Here is a 17,728-nt window from a genome sequence, read left to right as displayed (position 1 = left end):
GCCTTAGCCGGTTGAGCTATAGGCGCCGAGCCATGAGACTTTGTTTCTAAAAAAATAGCTGGTATTGTGGCAGGTGCCTCTAGTTCCAGCTACTCAGGAGGCTGAGTCAAGAGAATTGCTTGAGCCCAAGAGTTTGAGGTTGCTGTGAGCTATGCCACTCCACCCAGGGTGACAAAGTGAGACTCTGTCCCAAAAGAAAAAAAAAAAAGAAAGAAAGAAAAGAAAAGATGGAGACTTTATACCATTTATGTTTACCTGGATGGAGTTGAAACATTCTCCTGGCTTGGCGCCTATGGCTCAAGTGGCTAAGGCGCCAGCCACATACACCTGAGCTGGTGGGTTCGAATCCAGCCCGAGCCTGCCAAACAATAATGACAGCTGCAACCAAAAAATAGCCAGGCGTTGTGGCAGGTGCCTGTGATCTCAGCTACTTGGGAAGTTGAGGCAGGAGACTCGCTTGAGCCCAAGAATTGGAGGTTGCTGCGAGCTGTGATGCCATGGCACTCTACCCAGGGCGACAGCTTGAGGCTCTGTCTCAAAAAAAAAAGAAAAAGAAATACAAATACAGTCTAGCAAGAGAGAAGGGAAAGGAGGAAGAGGGGAAGAAGGAGGGCATTTGACGGGATCTCACCTAATGTGCACAATGTGAGCGTGTTCAGCATGGCCCCTGGGTTAAGGGCTCAACTACAAATTGAATCCTATAAATGAAAACAATGTAACCTAAAAATTTGTACCCTCATATTAATTGGAAATTTAGAAGAATTTTAAAAAAGAGAAAGAATGCTGTTAAATGTATTCCTTGGAAGTGAAATAATGGAACATAACACAGTCTGTCTCAAAGCTTTTGTAATTACCCATAGAAGATGCATCCCTAAATAATTTATTTTAGTGAATGGAAGTCTTGAAGAACACCCTTTTTGAACAGTATGAACCTATCAGGGGGTAGGCATATGTCTCTTACTGTAGTTGGCTTTGAGGCAAATGTCCATATATTGTTCCAGTGAACAAAGGGAAGCATCTCCATAAGGAAATGAACAATGAACCACCAGCTGTTTTCTTTCTTTCACCGAATTGACATGTTTGCCAATAAAATATCCTTCCATTGTCACCTAAGCTGCCCTAAGCACAAGTGTGTTTCTTCTCATTTTAGAAGCTTCTATAGATCATTACAAAAATCAAGAAATGTAAAATCCACATGGATGGAAACAAAAGGAGCTCTCCTTAAAACACCAATATGTTGAGCAAATGGAAACTTGCATGGGTTAATCAGAAAGGGAGCAGTGGTCTGTGTTATTTGGAAGTGAAATAATGGACCATAACAACGTCTGTCTCAAAATTTTTATAGTGACCCACGTATATGAGTCCTATTTTACTAAACGTTTTCTGTCACGAATATGTTTTCGGATTATAATTAAAATTCACCCATGTATGGTGCTCCCAATGCAAACAATACATCAGAGGTCTCAGAGGTGAGTGAAGACACCATCCTCCAGGCACGTGGACCACCCCTCTCCCAGTGCCAAGTTTCCCTTGACAATGAAGACAACTCAATTTCAGAAATGCTGAAATGTGCGAAAGTGAGTCTTAAAACTAAGGAAGCATTTCTTAAATGTGGGAAGATAAAAATTTCTGCCGGATTTTCTTGTGCAGGGGCGCAGCTTGGGACTGGGAGTCGAAAACCGAGATCGATGAAGGAGCTGAGGCCAGGAGTGTCTGGTGTCGGGTTTGGAGACGACGTCCTGAGACGCGTTCCCTCTCCAGGCCCAGGCCCGCCTCGTCGGTCTGCGGGCCGCCTCCCCGGCGCCGCCCGGCTTGCGCCTCCGCCCCCGAACTCCCGGGCGGGCGGAGCTGCGGGCGGGGAAGGATGGTTTGGGCGCGGGGGTCCCGATGACGGCATCCGAGCGCGCCGCGCCGGCCCGGGAGCTTGAGTGCGCGGCCGGGGACTGAGCTCGCACCCGGGCAAGTGGGTGTGGGCCTGGGAAGAGTGGAGGGCTAAGGCCGCGGCGGGTGGAGCAGGCGGGTGCTCGCTCCTCCGACGCGGGCCGGGGCCTGGACGCTCCTGGAGTGGCACACGAAACCCGCGTCGCCTTGTTGCTCGGCCTCCTGGGGTTCCCTCTGTGGACTGTGGCTGAGGTGGGCATCCTGGGCCTGGCCAGGAGGTGCGAGCGCCGAGGCAGCGCGGCCTGGGCCCTCATTCGTAATCGCTTGAAACTTCCCGGGAGCCCCCGCCCACGCTCGCGGTCTCCCGCCCAGGATCCCCACCCTGGCGTCTGCGGAGCTGCGGGGCGCCCTCGGGACGGCGAGCGGGGTTCGGAGTTGGGGTGGGCGGAGGTCCCGCAGAGCAGCGTCCCTAGGACCGGGTCCTCAGCTGAGACTGGATGATTGAACGAACCAGCGGGTACAGGTGCTGAGGGCGATGAAACGGAAGAGACAGGTCGGAGGTTGGAGACGAGCAATGCGTTAAGAGGAGGAGGGATGGGGAAAGTTCCTGGGATGAGATTATTCCTCACTGCTTACTGGGCAGCATCGGATCTTATACTGGGCGCCAGGATACAGCGCAAAGGAGACAAAGAGGGCCCCTGCCTTTCACCTCCAGGTCCAGAAGGTGGAGGGATACAAGTGGGTAATCTGGCAGTGGCGCCAAGGTGGTGACAGGTGGATGGCGGCGGTACAGGGGTTGGTGTGTGGTGGGAGCTTGGTATTGAAGAATCTATTGATTTTTCTTATGAAGCTGACGCAAGGTATAGTGGTTAACAGGAGGGTATTAGGAAAAGAGTGTCCTGGTGTGGTGTGGTACTGTGTCACAGGAAACGGGAAGGGTGCAGCTGAGCACTGAGGTCCCTGGGTGTCAAAGGGGAGGAGGTAGGACCTTATTTGACCAGTGATGGAGCCATGAATTGTTACCCAGAGGAGTACATATATCTGGCCCTTGCAGCATTTGGGCAGCAGGCAGGCCCCAGAGGTAGTTCTGATTATTAACCACTTTCCTGCCATCCCTCCAAGGTCAGGAGCTTTATGGTCTCACCTGCTAATGGCAGGGCTTCTGCTCTCTCCACAGGGCCTGACATAGTGCACTCTCAGCATGGGGCTGGAGGCCCAGAGGCTATCAGGGGCAGAGGAGGCCCCGGTGAGGGTAGCCCTACGAGTCCGCCCACTGCTGCCCAAGGAGCTCCTGCATGGGCATCAGAGCTGCCTGCAGGTGGAGCCAGAGCAGGGCCGAGTCACACTGGGCCGTGACCGCCACTTTGGCTTCCATGTGGTACTGGCAGAGGACACTGGGCAGGAAGCTGTGTACCAGGCCTGTGTACAGCCCCTCCTTGAGGCTTTCTTTGAAGGCTTCAATGCCACTGTCTTTGCCTATGGTCAGACAGGCTCTGGGAAGACGTACACCATGGGGGAGACCAGTGTGGGTGAGTCACCCTGTTTGTACCCTTGTGTCCACTTTGGGGGCGGGTGTTTTTGTGTCTTCCTGAATTTCTGCCCCTATACTCTTGCCTCCAGTCTAGAAGGTGGAGGCACTGGGGGAGGGAGACTAGATTTCCTGGACAGATCTGCAGTCCAGGGTGGGACCAGCCACATCAATGTGCTGGCAGGGCAGGAAGGAACAGTTGCTGGAGGTGAGTGGCCTCAGCTTTGTAGAGATGGGGCCATTCTTCCTGGCTCTGGGGACCTCAGGGGAGCAAGGGCATGGGAAGTTGGCAACCTCTAGAGGTTGTCGGGATGGCTACTAAGGGTCACAAATCTGTGTTCTGGTTGGAGCATTTGGGAAAGGGGGGGTGTTTGTTTTCTAAGCAGCTTTGGCTCCTGCATAGTAGGGTTATAGGGTGGTTTGGTGAGGCTGTGCACAGAGTTTTCAGAGAGATGCTTTGGGCCAATTGAAGGAGTAGCTCCTTTTTTTTTTTTTTTTTTTTTTGAGACAGAGCCTCAAGCTATCCCCTTGGGTAGAGTGCCATGGCATCACAGCTCACAGCAACCTCAACTCCTGGGCTCAAGCGAGTCTCCTGCCTCAGCCTCCCAAGTAGCTGGGACTACAGGCGCCCGCCACAACGCCTGGCCATTTTATGGTTGCAGCCATCATTGTTGTTTGGCGGGTCCGGGCTGGGAATTCGAACCTGCCACCTTAGGTGTATGTAGCTGGCGCCTTAGCCACTTGAGCCACAGGCGCCAAGCCGGAGTAGCTCCTTTTAAATAATAGGAACTGCTTTCTCTTAGGTTACTACTTGTTCCCTTCTGGCTGCTAAGACAGAGTGCCATAGACTGGGTAGCTTACAGCTTTCTTTCTTTTCTTTTCTTTTTTTCTTCTTTCTTTCCTTCTATCCTTCTTTCTTTCCTCTTTCTACTTTTCTTTCCTTCCTTTTGTTCCTTCTTTTCTTCCTTCCCTCCCTCCTTCCTCTCCTCCCCTCCCTTCCTTTCCTCTCCTCTCCCTTCCTCTCCCCTAGCTTACAGCAACCTTAAACTCCTGGGCTCAAGCAATCCTCCTGTCTCAGCCTCCTGAGTAATTGGAACTACAGGCACCTGCCACAATACTTAGCTAATTTTTCTATTTTTAATAGAGGCTGGGTCTTGCTTAGCTCAGACTGGTCTTGAACTCATGAGCTCCAGTGATCCTCCCACCTCAGAGTGCTAGTATTACAGCCACACCATCTAGCCCAGAAATTTATTTCTCAAAGTTCTAGAGGCCAGGAAGTCCAAGGTCAAGGCACCAGCAGATTCAAGGGCCTGTTTCTTCATAGGCTGCCTCTCTCTGTCTCAAAACTCACATGATGAAAGAGAGAAGGAGTATCTCTAGGATCTCTTTCATAAGGGCACTAAGCTGACTCATGGGGGACACACACCCCCATGAACTAATCATCTCCTCAAGGCCTCAGTTCTTTTTTTTTTTAAGAGACAGAGTCTACTTTATCACCCTTGGTAGAATGCTGTGGTGTTACAGCTCATAGCAACCTCCAGCTCTTGGGCTTAGGCTATTATTATTATTTATTTTTTGCAGTTTTTGGCTGGGGATGGGTTTAAAACTGCCACCTGCAGCATATGGAGCTGGTGCCCTACTCCTTTGAGCCACAGGCGCCGCCCCTTAGGCGATTCTCTTGCCTTAGCCTCCCAAGTAGCTGGGACTACAGGTGTCCACCACAAGGCCTGGCTATTTTTTTGTTCCAGTTTGGCCTGGGCCGGGTTTGAACCTGCCACCCTCGGTATATGGGGCTGGTGGTGTACCCACTGAGCCACAAGTGCCGCCCCAAGGCCCCAGTTCTATCACAGTGGGTGTCAGGATTTCAATACTTAAAATTTGGAGAGACATAAGCATTTAGAGAATATTCAAGCATAGCAGTTATAGAAGCATACTTGTCTGGAGAAAATTAGGAAAATACCAAAAAACACATGCACAAAATAAAACTTGATAATTGATTTTAAGAAATCACTTACGGGCTCGGCGCCTGTAGCTCAACCGGCTAGGGCGCCAGCCACATACACCTAAGGTGGCGGGTTCGAATCCCCAGCCTGGACCCGCCAAACAACAATGACGGCTGCAACCAAAAAATAGCCGGGCGTTGTGGCGGGCGCCTGTGGTCCCAGCTACTTGGGAGGCGGAGGCAGGAGACTCGCTTGAGCCCAGGAGTTGGAGGTTGCTGTGAGCTGTAATGCCACGGCACTCTGCCCAGGGGACCAGCTTGAGGCTCTGTCTCAAAAAAAAAAAAAAAAAAAATCACTTACCTTGTTAGCATGCCAGTTCCTTTCTCTATAAAAATTATTATACTTTTAAAGTATGGGATTATATTGTACCCATTCTTTTGTATCTTTTTTTTATTAGCAGTGTATCATGAAGATTTCTGTATATCATTAAATATTTTTCAGTCTAATTTTTTATGGCTTCCTGGCTTTCCATTGTGAATATAAAGCAGTTTATTTAACCAGATTTCCTATTGGATCTTAGGATGGATACTGAGGATGTTTCCTTTTTTTTTTGAAGTCATGAGGAAGAGTGCTCTTTTGAACGTTCTCTGATTACTTCCTTGGGATAAATTTAGGAGGCCCTTTAGATAATTGAGCATGGACTATAATGAACTCCCTGTCCCAAGGAGTCATCAAAGGTATCTGCTAATCTGTTGGTGATGCTTATATCGTGAAAGGGGTTGAATGAACTATGAGAGGTTGCTTCTAACTCTTAAATTCTGCAATTCTACTTGACCACCCTGGAGTGTGGCCTGGCTCAGGCTGCCCTTCCCTTCCTGGTCTCTGCTGCTGCCTTCTCCATTCCAGAGCACCATTCTCCAGCTTTGGTAAGGGCCTAAGGGCCTTGGGCCATGTCAATTGAAGGCAAGTGGCAGGAGGCCCTGTGATGTCTCCCCAGCCTCCCTTCATGAGGATGAGCAGGGCATCATCCCGAGGGCCATGGCGGAAGCCTTCAAGCTTATCGATGAGAATGACCTGCTCGACTGTCTGGTGCACGTGTCCTACCTAGAAGTGTACAAAGAGGAATTCCGAGACCTGCTTGAGGTGGGCACTGCCAGCCGTGATATCCAGCTTCGGGAAGATGAGCGCGGAAATGTTGGTGAGGAACTGGGGAGTTTTTCCCTGACTGATGGGGCATCCAGCTTGGGGAGGCTCCACCTGCCTGAGGGGGTGGCTTACCTGCCTGAGAGGGGCACCTCTTCATGAAAATCCTGGGCTCTGGAGGTTTAGCTTCTCTTATCTCCACTGGGTTCAGCATATACTTCTGTATTCAGAGTGAGAGGCATAGAATGGGCAAGGGGCACGTGGGGAGGGGCACCTGGCTCGGGAAGAGCAAGTGGAGGGCTAGTGCGGGAGGGGGTCAGTCCCAGCGCCCCTGCCCTGAGCCTCACAGTCTCTCCTGCCTGCAGTGCTGTGTGGGGTGAAGGAGGTGGACGTGGAGGGCCTGGACGAGGTGTTGAGCCTCCTGGAGATGGGCAATGCTGCGCGACATACCGGGGCCACGCATCTCAACCGCCTGTCCAGCCGCTCGCACACGGTTTTCACGGTGACCCTGGAGCAGCGAGGGCGTGCCCCCAGCCGCCTGCCCCGCCCTGCCGGCCAGGTGCTCATCTCCAAGTTCCACTTTGTGGATCTGGCGGGCTCAGAGAGGATACTGAAGACTGGTAGTTCGGGCGAGAGGCTCAAGGAGAGCATCCAGATCAACAGCAGCCTCCTGGCGCTGGGCAATGTCATTAGCGCCCTGGGGGATCCCCAGCGCAGAGGCAGCCACATCCCCTACCGTGACTCCAAGATCACCCGGTGAGCCACCCGTGGCTCCTATCTGGCATGGGGGTGGGGGACATTAAGCCCACACCAAGTCCGAGGTCCCTGTCCTCAGGGAGCCACGCCGAGGGGTGGTGCCGGGTTAGGGTTGCCGGGTGCGTTGGGACTCCTGACACCTCGCACTGACGCCCTCAGGATACTCAAGGACTCACTGGGCGGGAATGCCAAGACAGTGATGATCGCCTGCGTCAGTCCCTCCTCCTCCGACTTTGATGAGACCCTCCACACCCTTAATTACGCCAGCCGCGCCCAGAATATCCGCAACTGGGCCGCGGTCAACTGGCGGCCGGAGGCTGAGCGGGCGCCTGACGAGGTGGCCGCCAGCACACGGCGGCCTCCGCGCCATCGCTCGGAGACGCGCATTATCCACCGCGGACGGCGCCCCCGGGGTCCTGCCGCCACCTCCGCTGCGGCCACTGCGCGCTTGGGCGCAGAGTGTGCGCGCTACCGGGCTCGTACCGATGCCGCGTATAGCCTCCTGTGCGAGCTGCAGGCAGAACCTGGGCTGCCGGGCGCGGCCGTCCGCAAGGTGCGCGACTGGCTTTGCACTGTCGAGGGCGAGCGCAGTGCCCTAAGCTCCGCCTCGCGGCCCGACAGCGGCATTGAGAGCGCCTCCGCTGAGGACCAGGCTGGCCAGGGACCGTCCAGCAGGAGAAAGGTGACCAATGGCCTGATGTGTTCGGGGAAGTGAGCAGGGAAGGAAGGAAGAGGGTTTTCAGACAGCCAGCTCTGTCCCGGTCCCATGTCCATTGGGATGTTCGGGACTCAGAGGCCTCTGCTAATGACTGTGGTCACTTCCTTAATGTCACTGAATCTTAGGAGCTCCACCGGTAAAACAGGTGTAATCTTAGCACCTACCTTCTAGGAGTGTTGTAGGGCAGAAGGTGTAACACGTGTCTAGCACGCTGGTGAGGACTAAGTTGTTCCTAGTAACAGTGGTTATGTTATTATTAATAAAAACACGATTAATAATTACAAGAGATGGCCCAAATGGCTTGCAGAGGGGACTTAGGCCAGGCAGGGTCTGGGTTGTCCTCCCCACTAGTGAGTTTGGAGCCCCCATTGTGGGCAGGGCTTGGAACAGAGTAGGCAGGAAGGAGGGCTAGATGAGCCAGTGGCAGAGTGCACAGAGGGTCAGGGTGTCCCAGCTTGCCTTGCCACCGCCTATCCCTGAAGCGCTCTCCCTACCCTATAGGAAGATGAGGGGGCGCAGCAGCTGCTGAGCCTGCAGAGCCAGGTGGCCCACCTGGAGGAGGAGAACCGAGACTTTCTGGCTGCGCTGGAAGATGCCATGGAGCAGTACAAACTGCAGGTGGGGCTGCCCCTACCACAGTGCAGGGAAGGCCTCTCAGAGGAAGGAGGGGACGTCTGAACCCAGTTTCTCAGGATGAGAAGGAGTCAGGGTGGGGATCTAGAGGGTGCACAGCAAGAGCGCAAGTGTGGAGGTGAGCGGCTGGGTGTCTGGGACTGCCTGGTAGGATAGCTTTGCTGGGTGGTGGATGGATGTGCGAGGAGACTGGAGGGGTAGTAGCCTGAGACCTTGGTGCCAGGTGTAACCAGATTGGCTTTGCTCTTGGCGCCCTCTGGTGGCAGTGGTGGAGGTGGCCAGGTGGCATGATGGGCATGTGATAAGGTGGTGACAGGGTCAGGTGGGAGTTTGGGTCTGAACTTGTGCATTGCCGAGAGTTGCTGGGGTAGCTGTGGACCTGTTCTTCAGTTTCCTATACTTTTGCTTGTCAAGGCATCCTTGTCCCTGCCATCCACACCCCCTCAGCACCTGAACCCTGTCTTGCAGAGTGACCGGCTGCGGGAGCAGCAGGAGGAGATGGTGGAGCTGCGACTGCAGCTAGAGCTGGTACGGCCTGGTTGGGGGGCCCCAGGGCTCCTGCAGGGCCTGCCATCCGGGTCCTTTGTGCCTCGGCCTCACACTGCCCCCCTGGGTGGTGCCTATGCCCATGTCCTGGACATGGTGCCCACTGCCTGCCTCCCTGGAGATGAAGGTGGTTCTGAGCAGCCAGAAGAGGTGAGGAGGGGAGAGGCTGGGTATCTGCTGGGCCTTGCTGGACCAGTTGGCTAGGGGCAGGGTGATGAGGGACATGTGTTCCTCTCTGTGCTCTCATGAGTGGGCAATGTTAGGTGCTGCTTTTGGTGTCCCTAGAAGAAAGGTCAAGATTTGGATGACTACAAGGCTTCTCAGAAGGGTCCAGTGCCATAGGGCATACTGGGGATAGGTGGAGATTGCTTAGAGTGGGGAGGTTACAGAGTGGGGTTTTGGTTTCCCACACCAGAGAGAAACTTTCACACTTCTGCAGACAGAGAGCTCATCACCTCTGAGGCCATCCCCTCTGCCTTGTGGTGGCTCTCTTTGGAAGTTCCCTTGTGCTTGAGCTTTGGTCTCCTGCTTCAAGTTCTGCCAGTTGGAGGTTCCTCCTCCTCTTGAAAGCTTCTGGCCATCTGTGCTCTAAAAGCCCTTGGGAGAGGTCTGTTGTGTACTCTCCGCTCTGTCAGGGTACTGTTGGTGAAATAGGACTTGGGTGCAGATGAACCTGTACACAAGATAGAAAGGCTGGATTGTCACCCAAGAAGTACCAGGTACCACAGAAACAGGAGCAGTGTGGAGAGAGGGGAGGACAGAAGCTCTTGCTCCAGCTTGAAATTAAAAAAGCTTGGGCGGTGCCTGTGACTCATTGAGTAGGGCACTGGCCCCATACACTGAGGGTGGTGGGTTTGAACCCTGCCCTGGCCAAACTGCAACAAAAATATAGCTGGGCGTTGTGGTGGGTACCTGTAGTCCCAGTTACTTGGGAAGCTGAGGCAAGAGAATCAGCTAAGCCCAAGAGCTGGAGGTTGCTGTGAGCTGTGATGCCATAGCACTCTACCGGCAGTGACAAAATGAGAATCTGTCTCTAAAAAAATAACAACAACAAAAAAAGAAATTAAAAAGGCTTCCCAAGGTTGGGCACAGTGGCTCACCCCTGTAATCCTAGATCTCTGGGAGGCCAAGGCAGGTGGACTGCCTGAACTCAGGAGTTGGAGATCAGCCTGAACATGAGCAAGACCCTGTCTTGACTAAAAATAGAAAATTATCTGGGTGCTATGGTGGGTGCCTAGCTACTCAGGAGGCTGAGGCAAGGGGATCACTTGAGCCTAAGAGTTTGAGGTTTCTGTGAGCTGTGATGCCATCATACTCTACCCAGGGCACAGAGTCTCAAAAAAATAAAACAATAAAAAAATAAATAAAAATAGGTTCTCAGAAGTATCATTTGAGCTAGATTTTAAAGGTAAGGCTGGGCTTGAGGAAGCAGAAGTATGAGGAAGGCATGCAAGGCAGGGCACTGTTCTGAGTCTGTAGGAACAAAGACTCAGGATGGGAAATGGCTCACTCCCTTCGCAGGTGACGAATGGCAGGGAGGCTGGAGCTGAATTATTGGCTGAGATGGATAGACTGGAAAGTGGCTCTTCAGCTGCATCAGCAGAGGAGGATGAGGAAGAGGAGCCACCCAGGCGGACCTTGCAGTTGCGTAGGTGAGTGGCACCTAACCTGACCAGGACCTGCTCAGAGCCTGGGGCTAGGCAGGATGAGGACCCACTGTCTCTTCTCCCAGCAGCAGTGGGGGAAGGATCTCAGGTATCAGGGAGTCCTCACCTACACTGCCCCAGCCAACCCTAGGGGAGAGTAGGACAAGGGCTGGGAGCTCTGAACCAAGAGGGCTTTCTGGAGAGGGTTGATACAGGGAGGCCCAGGCCTCCTGGTTCTCAATCTCTAAGGTGGTCCATGTGCCCACAGCTGCCCTGTACCTCCTAAGCTCTGCCCCTGGACTCTGATTTGGCCAGACTTACATCCTAGGGTTACATTGACTGTGGAAGATGGAGGGCCCAGTGGCCTCTCTTCTTCTTTCCATTCCTGGGAATTGGCTGAGCTGGGGCGGGGAAGGAGTCTACACTGCTACTCTGCTCCTGTCCTTCAGAAATGGAATCAGCAACTGGAGCCAGAGGGTGGGGGTCTACGCAGGGAGTCCACTCAACAGGAAGGGCCCAGAGCTTTGCCTTGAAGAGCTGGATGTGGCCATCCCAGGGCCCAGAGGTAAGCTGGGTGGTGGGCAGAGAGGGACCCTTTGTCCCTTCCCCTCCCTGGTCCTGGGCTGGCTGCACCATCCTTGGCAGCCCCTACCCTGGCAATGTCCCTCCCCTTTACTCCTCTGCTTTCCCTATTGTCAATGGGGCAGTATCTTTGACAGTCTGCCTGTTACAGTGGTTGGTGGATGCAAGGCCCTGGTTCAGACTTGCCAAGCCCCCAGTGCCACAGCCTTTGAATGGCGGCTGGCCCAGGCCCAGCAGAAGATTCGGGAGCTGGCCATCAATATCCGCATGAAGGAGGAGCTTATTGGCGAGCTGGTCCGCACAGGTGAGGGGTGGATGCAGGGCTGGGCCTCCCACTTGGTGGTAGGGGTGAGGGTTCTTATTAATTTCTTTTCCCAAACTTTTTTTTTTTTTAATTAAATCATAGCTGTGTACATTAATACTGTCATGGGGTATAGTGTGCTGTTTTTATATACAATTTGAAATATTTTCATCAAACTGGTTAACATAGCCTTTATGTCATTTTCTTAGTTATTGCCCACACTGTTTTAGAGAGGGTTCAATGTGGTGGTTAGAAGCAGGGGCCAGATGGCCTAGGTTTGATACCCAACAGATGACATACCCCCTTGGACCTCAGTATTTTCATTTCTAAAATGGGGATAGTACATCCTTCAGAATCCTTCAGTATCTACTTCAGGGGGTGTTATAAGGGTTAAATGAGTTAGTTCAGGTAGTGCTTAGAATGGCTCTCAGCAGTACTTCTTTTTATTTATCAAGTAGCTGCTATGTCTTAGGCATTATATTGGGCATAGAGCATACAATGAGGATGACTGAGGACCTGGTGTCCCCAAGTCTTGCTGCATTTACTATTGCTGATATGAGTAAAGGTGCAGGAGATGATTTTAGGTGGTAACCAGTGGAACCTTTTTAACAGTTATGGATTTATTATTGTAGAATTCATTTGGAAAATTTTCAAACCCACGTATAAGAAGAGACATTAGTACAATGGGTCCCCATAATACCCATCATCCAGACTAAGCGGTTCCCAAGATGTCTCCACATTTGTTTTACCTCCCCCTTTTTTCTTTGCTGTTTTTTTTCCTTTTTGAGACAAAGTCTCACTGTGTTGCCCAGATTAGAGTGCCGTGGTCTCAGCCTAGCTCACAGCAACCAAAACTCTTGGGGTCAAGCAATCGTCCTGCCTTGGCCTCCCTGAGTGCTAGGATTACAGGCATGAACCATTGCACCTGACCTTTGCCAAAATATTTTGAAGCAAATCCTAGACTGCATGTCTTTTATCCCTCCCTATACTACTTCTAGTATCCCTTTTTAAAAATGTGGATGCTTTTACCTAACCATAATGCCATTAGCACATCTAATAAAACTAATGTCCTCTGAATGCCCAGAGTATAAGCTCATTCCCTGGATAACTCAGTAGTGTCTGTTTGCAGCTTAGATTGCTTGGATTGGTCCCAGACTTGTTCTACATACACATTATGCAGTTCCCCCTTGGTATCCATGGAGATTTGTTCCAGGACCTCCAGCAGGTACAAGAATGCTCCTATGATCAAAGTCTCTGATATAATATGGTGTAGTATTTGCATATAACCTACATACATCCTTCTGGATACTTTAAATCATCTCTAGATTACTTATAACATCTACTACAACATAAATGCTGTATAAGTCATTGTTAATCTGTACTATTTATGGAATAATGACAAAAAGTCTGTGCATGTTTGGTACAGACACAACCATCTCCTTTTTGCCCAATATTTTCCATCCTGGTTGATTGAATCCTTGGATGCAGAACCCACAGTGATGGAGGGCTGACTATATTTGCTTCTGAGATCTTTGAGATCTCCCTTCTCTCACCTCTTCACAGTCATCCTGTAGAATGTTCCAAACCCCAAATGTTTTACCTGTTTGCTTCCTTGAGGTGTCATTTAACTTGTTCCTCTGTTCTCCAGATTTCCTGTAAGACAAAGTTAGATTTAGACACTTAATTATATGCAGGTTCAAGTTATGTATTTATTTTAGCATGTATTAGGTGAGAGTAAAACTAGTTAAGCTATAATTTCCTTGGGTCACTGTGATAGATAAGGGTCATTTTATTTATTTATTTATTTTTTGAGACGGAGCCTCAAGCTATCCCCCTGGGTAGAGTGCCATGGCATCACGCTCACAGCAACCTCCAACTCCTGGGCTCAAGCGAGTCTCCTGCCTCAGCCTCCCAAGTAGCTGGGACTACAGGCGCCCGCCACAGCACCTGGCCATTTTTTGGTTGCAGCCATCATTGTTGTTTGGCAGGCCCGGGCTGGGGATTCGAACCCGCCACCTTAGGTGTACATGGCTGGCGCCTTAGCCGCTTGAGCCACAGGCGCCAAGCTGATAAGGGTCATTTTAAAAGTGAGTTGGGGGCTGGACATGGCACCTATAATCCGAGCACTCTGGGGGGCTGAGGCAGGTAGATTGCTTGAGCTCAGGAGTTCAAGACCAGCCTGAGCAAGAGTGAGACCCCGTCTCTACTAAAAATAGAAAAACTAGCCAAGCATGGTGGTGGGTGCCTATAGTCCTAGCTACTCAAGAGGCTGAGGCAAGAGGATTGTTTGAGCCCAAGAGTTTGAGGATGATGTCAGCTCTAATGCCACAACACTCTACCCAGGGCAACAGAGTGAGATTATCTGGAAAAAAAAAAGTGAGTTGGTTTGAAGAAAAATATTCAAGTAAATCATGGTACCGGTGGTACAAAGTTTTGGCAAAATCCATGCACATGTCCAAGGGCTGAGGAAGCTCCTGGAGGACGAATAGGTGGCATTCTGGGTGGAGCGTACCTGATCGCTCACTTTCTTCCAGGGAAGGCAGCGCAGGCCCTGAACCGCCAGCACAGCCTGCGCATCCAGGAACTGGAGCAGGAGGCAGAGCGGGTGCGGGCTGAGCTGAGTGAAGGCCAGAGGCAGCTGCGAGAGTTGGAGGGCAAGGAGCCCAAGGATGCTGGTGAGCGGTCTCGGCTCCAGGAGTTCCGCAAAAAAGTTGCTGCAGCCCAGAGCCAGGTGCAGGTCAGTGTCAGGGCCTCAGAGTAAAGGGTGTAGGCACCTCTGGTTTCCTAGGCTGTGGTCCCTGGGATCAGGACATGTGGGCTCTGAGGCCCAGGCTGTGTGGAACCTAATCTATACATGCTCAGATCCTTGTGCCCCATCCCTAGCTGGTGGTGATAGGCCCTTCCCACCCTGAGGCTGGTGTCATATTGAATCTCAGCTCAGATTTATTTATTTATTTATTGAGACAGAGTCTCACTTTGTCGCCCTTGGTAGAGTGCCCTAGTGTCATAGCTCACAGCAACCTCAAACTCTTGGGCTCAGGTCATCCTCTTGCCTTAGCCTCCCAAGTAGCTGAAACTACAGGCGATTGCCACAATGCCTGGCTATTGGAATTGGATCTCGCTCTTGCTCAGGCTGATCTTGAACTCCTGAGCTCAGGAGCTCTTCCTGCCTCATCCTCCCAACGTGCTAGGATTACAGGTGTGAGCCACCGTGCCCGGAACTCAGCTCAGCTTTAAACACAGCAGAAATAAGGAGGCGGGTACTACCTGATCACCACCTAGGAGACCACTCAGAGGGTGAGGGGTGGGCTTCTAAAGAAACCTGCCCTTCGGCATTCAGCCCTCACCTCCCTCCAACCACCTATCCACCTTTCATCTCTCCACTCACTTACCCTACATCCCATTCTCCCTTGTCTGTCTGCCCATCAGTCTAGCGGTTCATTTAATCCATCTGTCCAGCCTTTTATCAGTTGATTGACCAACTGTCTTATTTATCCATGTGTCTATCCACCGTTCCATTCTGTTTTACTAACTCATGTGTGTTAGTTTGTTAAGGCTACCATAACAAAGTACCAGAGACTGGGTGGCTTAAACAATAGAAGTTTGGTTTCTCATGGTTCTGGAGACTGGGAGTCAAACATCAAGATGTCCACAGGTCTGGTTTCTTGTGAGGCCTTTCTTTTTGGCTTGTAGATGGCCACCTTGCTGTGTCCTTACATAGCTTTTTCTTTGTGTCTGTGCATCCCTGGTATCTCTTATAAGGATGCCAGTTCTGTTGGATTAGGGCTCCCCCATATAGCCTCATTTTACCTTAATTACCTCTTTAAAGACCCTCTCCCCAAATGCAGTCACATTCAGAAGTACTAGGATTAGGGCTTCCATATAGGAATTTTGGGAGACACAATTCAGCTCACAACACTATCCATCTGTTTTTTGCCTTATATGTGACCCCACCCACCTACCCATCTTTGCAGCTGTCCACCAGTTACTCATTCCTTCTTTTCTCAGTTTTGATGTCCATGAGGCAATAAAGTAGAATGGCTGAGTGCTGGACTCTGGAACCTGACTGCTCAGGTGTGAGTCCCCACTCTTCCGTTTACTGTGTGTCCTTGATCAAGTTTTATAAACTCTCTGTGCCTTAATTATACTTTTTCTTAGGCTTGTTGGGATCATTTAATCCAGTGTACTTAGTATGATACCATAGTAAATGTCATAGTAGCTACCATTATTTGTATTTTATTATTCATCTATTATCTACCTGCCTGTTTTTCCATCTGTCCCTCTGTCCACTTATCTGTCCTTGTGTCTTTCCCACTTTTGTTGAGTGCTGGACACTATGCCAGGCTCAAAGTAGCCTGTTCACAGAGACTATGTGGGTCCCAGGTGCTGAAGGAAAAGAAGCAGACAACAGAGCGGCTGGTGTCACTGTCAGCCCAGAGCGAGAAGCGGGTGCAGGAGCTCGAGAGGAATGTACAGCTCATGCGGCAGCAGCAGGGGCAGCTGCAGAGGCGGCTTCGAGAGGAAACAGAGCAGAAGCGGCGCCTAGAGACAGAGATGAGCAAGCGGCAGCACCGTGTCAAGGTCAGGCTCATGGTGGGGTGGGGCACACTCTGTCCAGGCCAGGAGACTGAGCTGGGGGCTCAGCTAGGGAAGCCTAGGCAGGGTCTTCCATGTGGTCTTATAAAACATGTCACTTGGCCTCTCTGAATCTATTTTTCCATCTCAAAGCTAAGGGGAAACTTCAGTGAGATAAAGTATGTAGGTGACTGGGATCTCACAGAGATAAGAAAAGTGTTTGCATCTGTTTCTAGGTCCCTAGGTAGACTTGTGGGAGGTGAGCCTGGGGAAGGATTCACAGGAGTGGGCTTTGGGATCACTGGGAGGCTTTGGTAAGATGCTGGCAGCATAAAGCAGCCCTGCTCATGAGCTTCTTTACCCAGGAGCTAGAGCTAAAGCATGAACAGCAACAAAAGATCCTGAAGATCAAGACAGAAGAGATTGCAGCCTTCCAGAGGAAGAGACGCAGTGGCAGCAATGGCTCTGTGGTCAGCCTGGAGCAGCAGCAGGTGGGATTGGGCTGTGCCTGCATCTTCAAAAGTTCCTGTAGCCTGGCTGGGCAGCCCTGGCCTGGTGGGTGCACCATTCTCCCAAGTGGACCTTGAGTGGTGGCTTATACAGCCATCGGTGAGTACTGAGTTGCCTCCCACTTTCCCTCAGAAGATTGAGGAGCAGAAGAAGTGGCTGGACCAGGAGATGGAGAAAGTGCTGCAGCAACGGCGGGCGCTGGAGGAGCTGGGGGAGGAGCTCCACAAACGGGAGGCCATCCTGGCCAAGAAGGAGGCCCTGATGCAGGAGAAGACGGGACTGGAGAGTAAGCGCCTGCAATCCAGCCAGGTGAGGCTCTAATAGGTGATGTTGCTGCCAAGTGAGGTCTTACCAGGTAATAACCTTGCCAGGTAAGGTTTAGACAGGTGAGGTTCTTCTAGGTAATGTCTCTGCCAGGTTAAGTTCCAGACAGGTGAAGCTTTGTCCTGCTGACTTATATCTTATGGGTTCTTAAGAACTCTGGGGCTCTAGGATGTTTATGACACAAGCACTGATGTGTGGGTAGAAGAATCTCTCCCAATACCCATTCTGCAATTCATTTCACTTATTAACTACCTACTTGCGGCCTGGGTGGGAGGAATGAGGAAGAGCAAGTGTAGGAAGGTGGCATGGCCAAAGTGACTTCTGTACATCAGGAAAGTCAGCTTCTAAGTCAGTTTCCTCTTCTGTCAAATAGGATCACAGTGTTGCCATGGAATAGAAGGTGTCAAATAAAAACAGAACCTGTTCCTATAGAGCGCTGGGCTGGATTCCCAAGGGGTTCCAGATCCAGAGGCCAGGACTCTATTCCTGCTATCATGGAGTACTCTGAAGTCCAGGAGGGATCAGAATGCTATTGGGTGATCCATAACCTCCTTGGACCCTTACAGCCCTCACTTCCTCCTCATTAGCTCCTGGAATGGCCTGGGGGATTTCCCATAGTTCCCATCGTTTTCTTTTTTTTTT

General features: G+C 51.3%; 1 protein-coding gene across 1 annotated transcript in view; it reads left to right on the top strand.

Moving 5' to 3' along the window:
- The first annotated feature begins 3,076 nt into the window (after nucleotides 1-3,076).
- KIF7 (kinesin family member 7) overlaps nucleotides 3,077-17,728 on the top strand; it is an 18,302-nt gene continuing 3,650 nt past the window's right edge. The window contains exons 1-13 of the mRNA XM_003788669.3: nucleotides 3,077-3,410; nucleotides 6,350-6,550; nucleotides 6,861-7,251; nucleotides 7,411-7,933; nucleotides 8,471-8,587; nucleotides 9,071-9,298; nucleotides 10,670-10,800; nucleotides 11,244-11,359; nucleotides 11,528-11,680; nucleotides 14,212-14,414; nucleotides 16,061-16,258; nucleotides 16,618-16,743; nucleotides 16,895-17,071. Of these exons, the coding sequence (XP_003788717.1) occupies nucleotides 3,083-3,410; nucleotides 6,350-6,550; nucleotides 6,861-7,251; nucleotides 7,411-7,933; nucleotides 8,471-8,587; nucleotides 9,071-9,298; nucleotides 10,670-10,800; nucleotides 11,244-11,359; nucleotides 11,528-11,680; nucleotides 14,212-14,414; nucleotides 16,061-16,258; nucleotides 16,618-16,743; nucleotides 16,895-17,071 (2,892 nt within the window). The 5' untranslated portion in view covers nucleotides 3,077-3,082. The remainder of the gene's footprint in view (nucleotides 3,411-6,349; nucleotides 6,551-6,860; nucleotides 7,252-7,410; nucleotides 7,934-8,470; nucleotides 8,588-9,070; nucleotides 9,299-10,669; nucleotides 10,801-11,243; nucleotides 11,360-11,527; nucleotides 11,681-14,211; nucleotides 14,415-16,060; nucleotides 16,259-16,617; nucleotides 16,744-16,894; nucleotides 17,072-17,728) is intronic.

The sequence above is a fragment of the Otolemur garnettii genome, unplaced genomic scaffold (assembly GCF_000181295.1).
Source record: "Otolemur garnettii isolate 467f Iridium unplaced genomic scaffold, OtoGar3 scaffold00029, whole genome shotgun sequence".
NCBI classification, from domain to species: Eukaryota; Metazoa; Chordata; class Mammalia; order Primates; family Galagidae; genus Otolemur; species Otolemur garnettii.
Note: the sequence above shows the minus strand (reverse complement) of the source record. Positions and strands in the feature narration are given on the sequence as shown.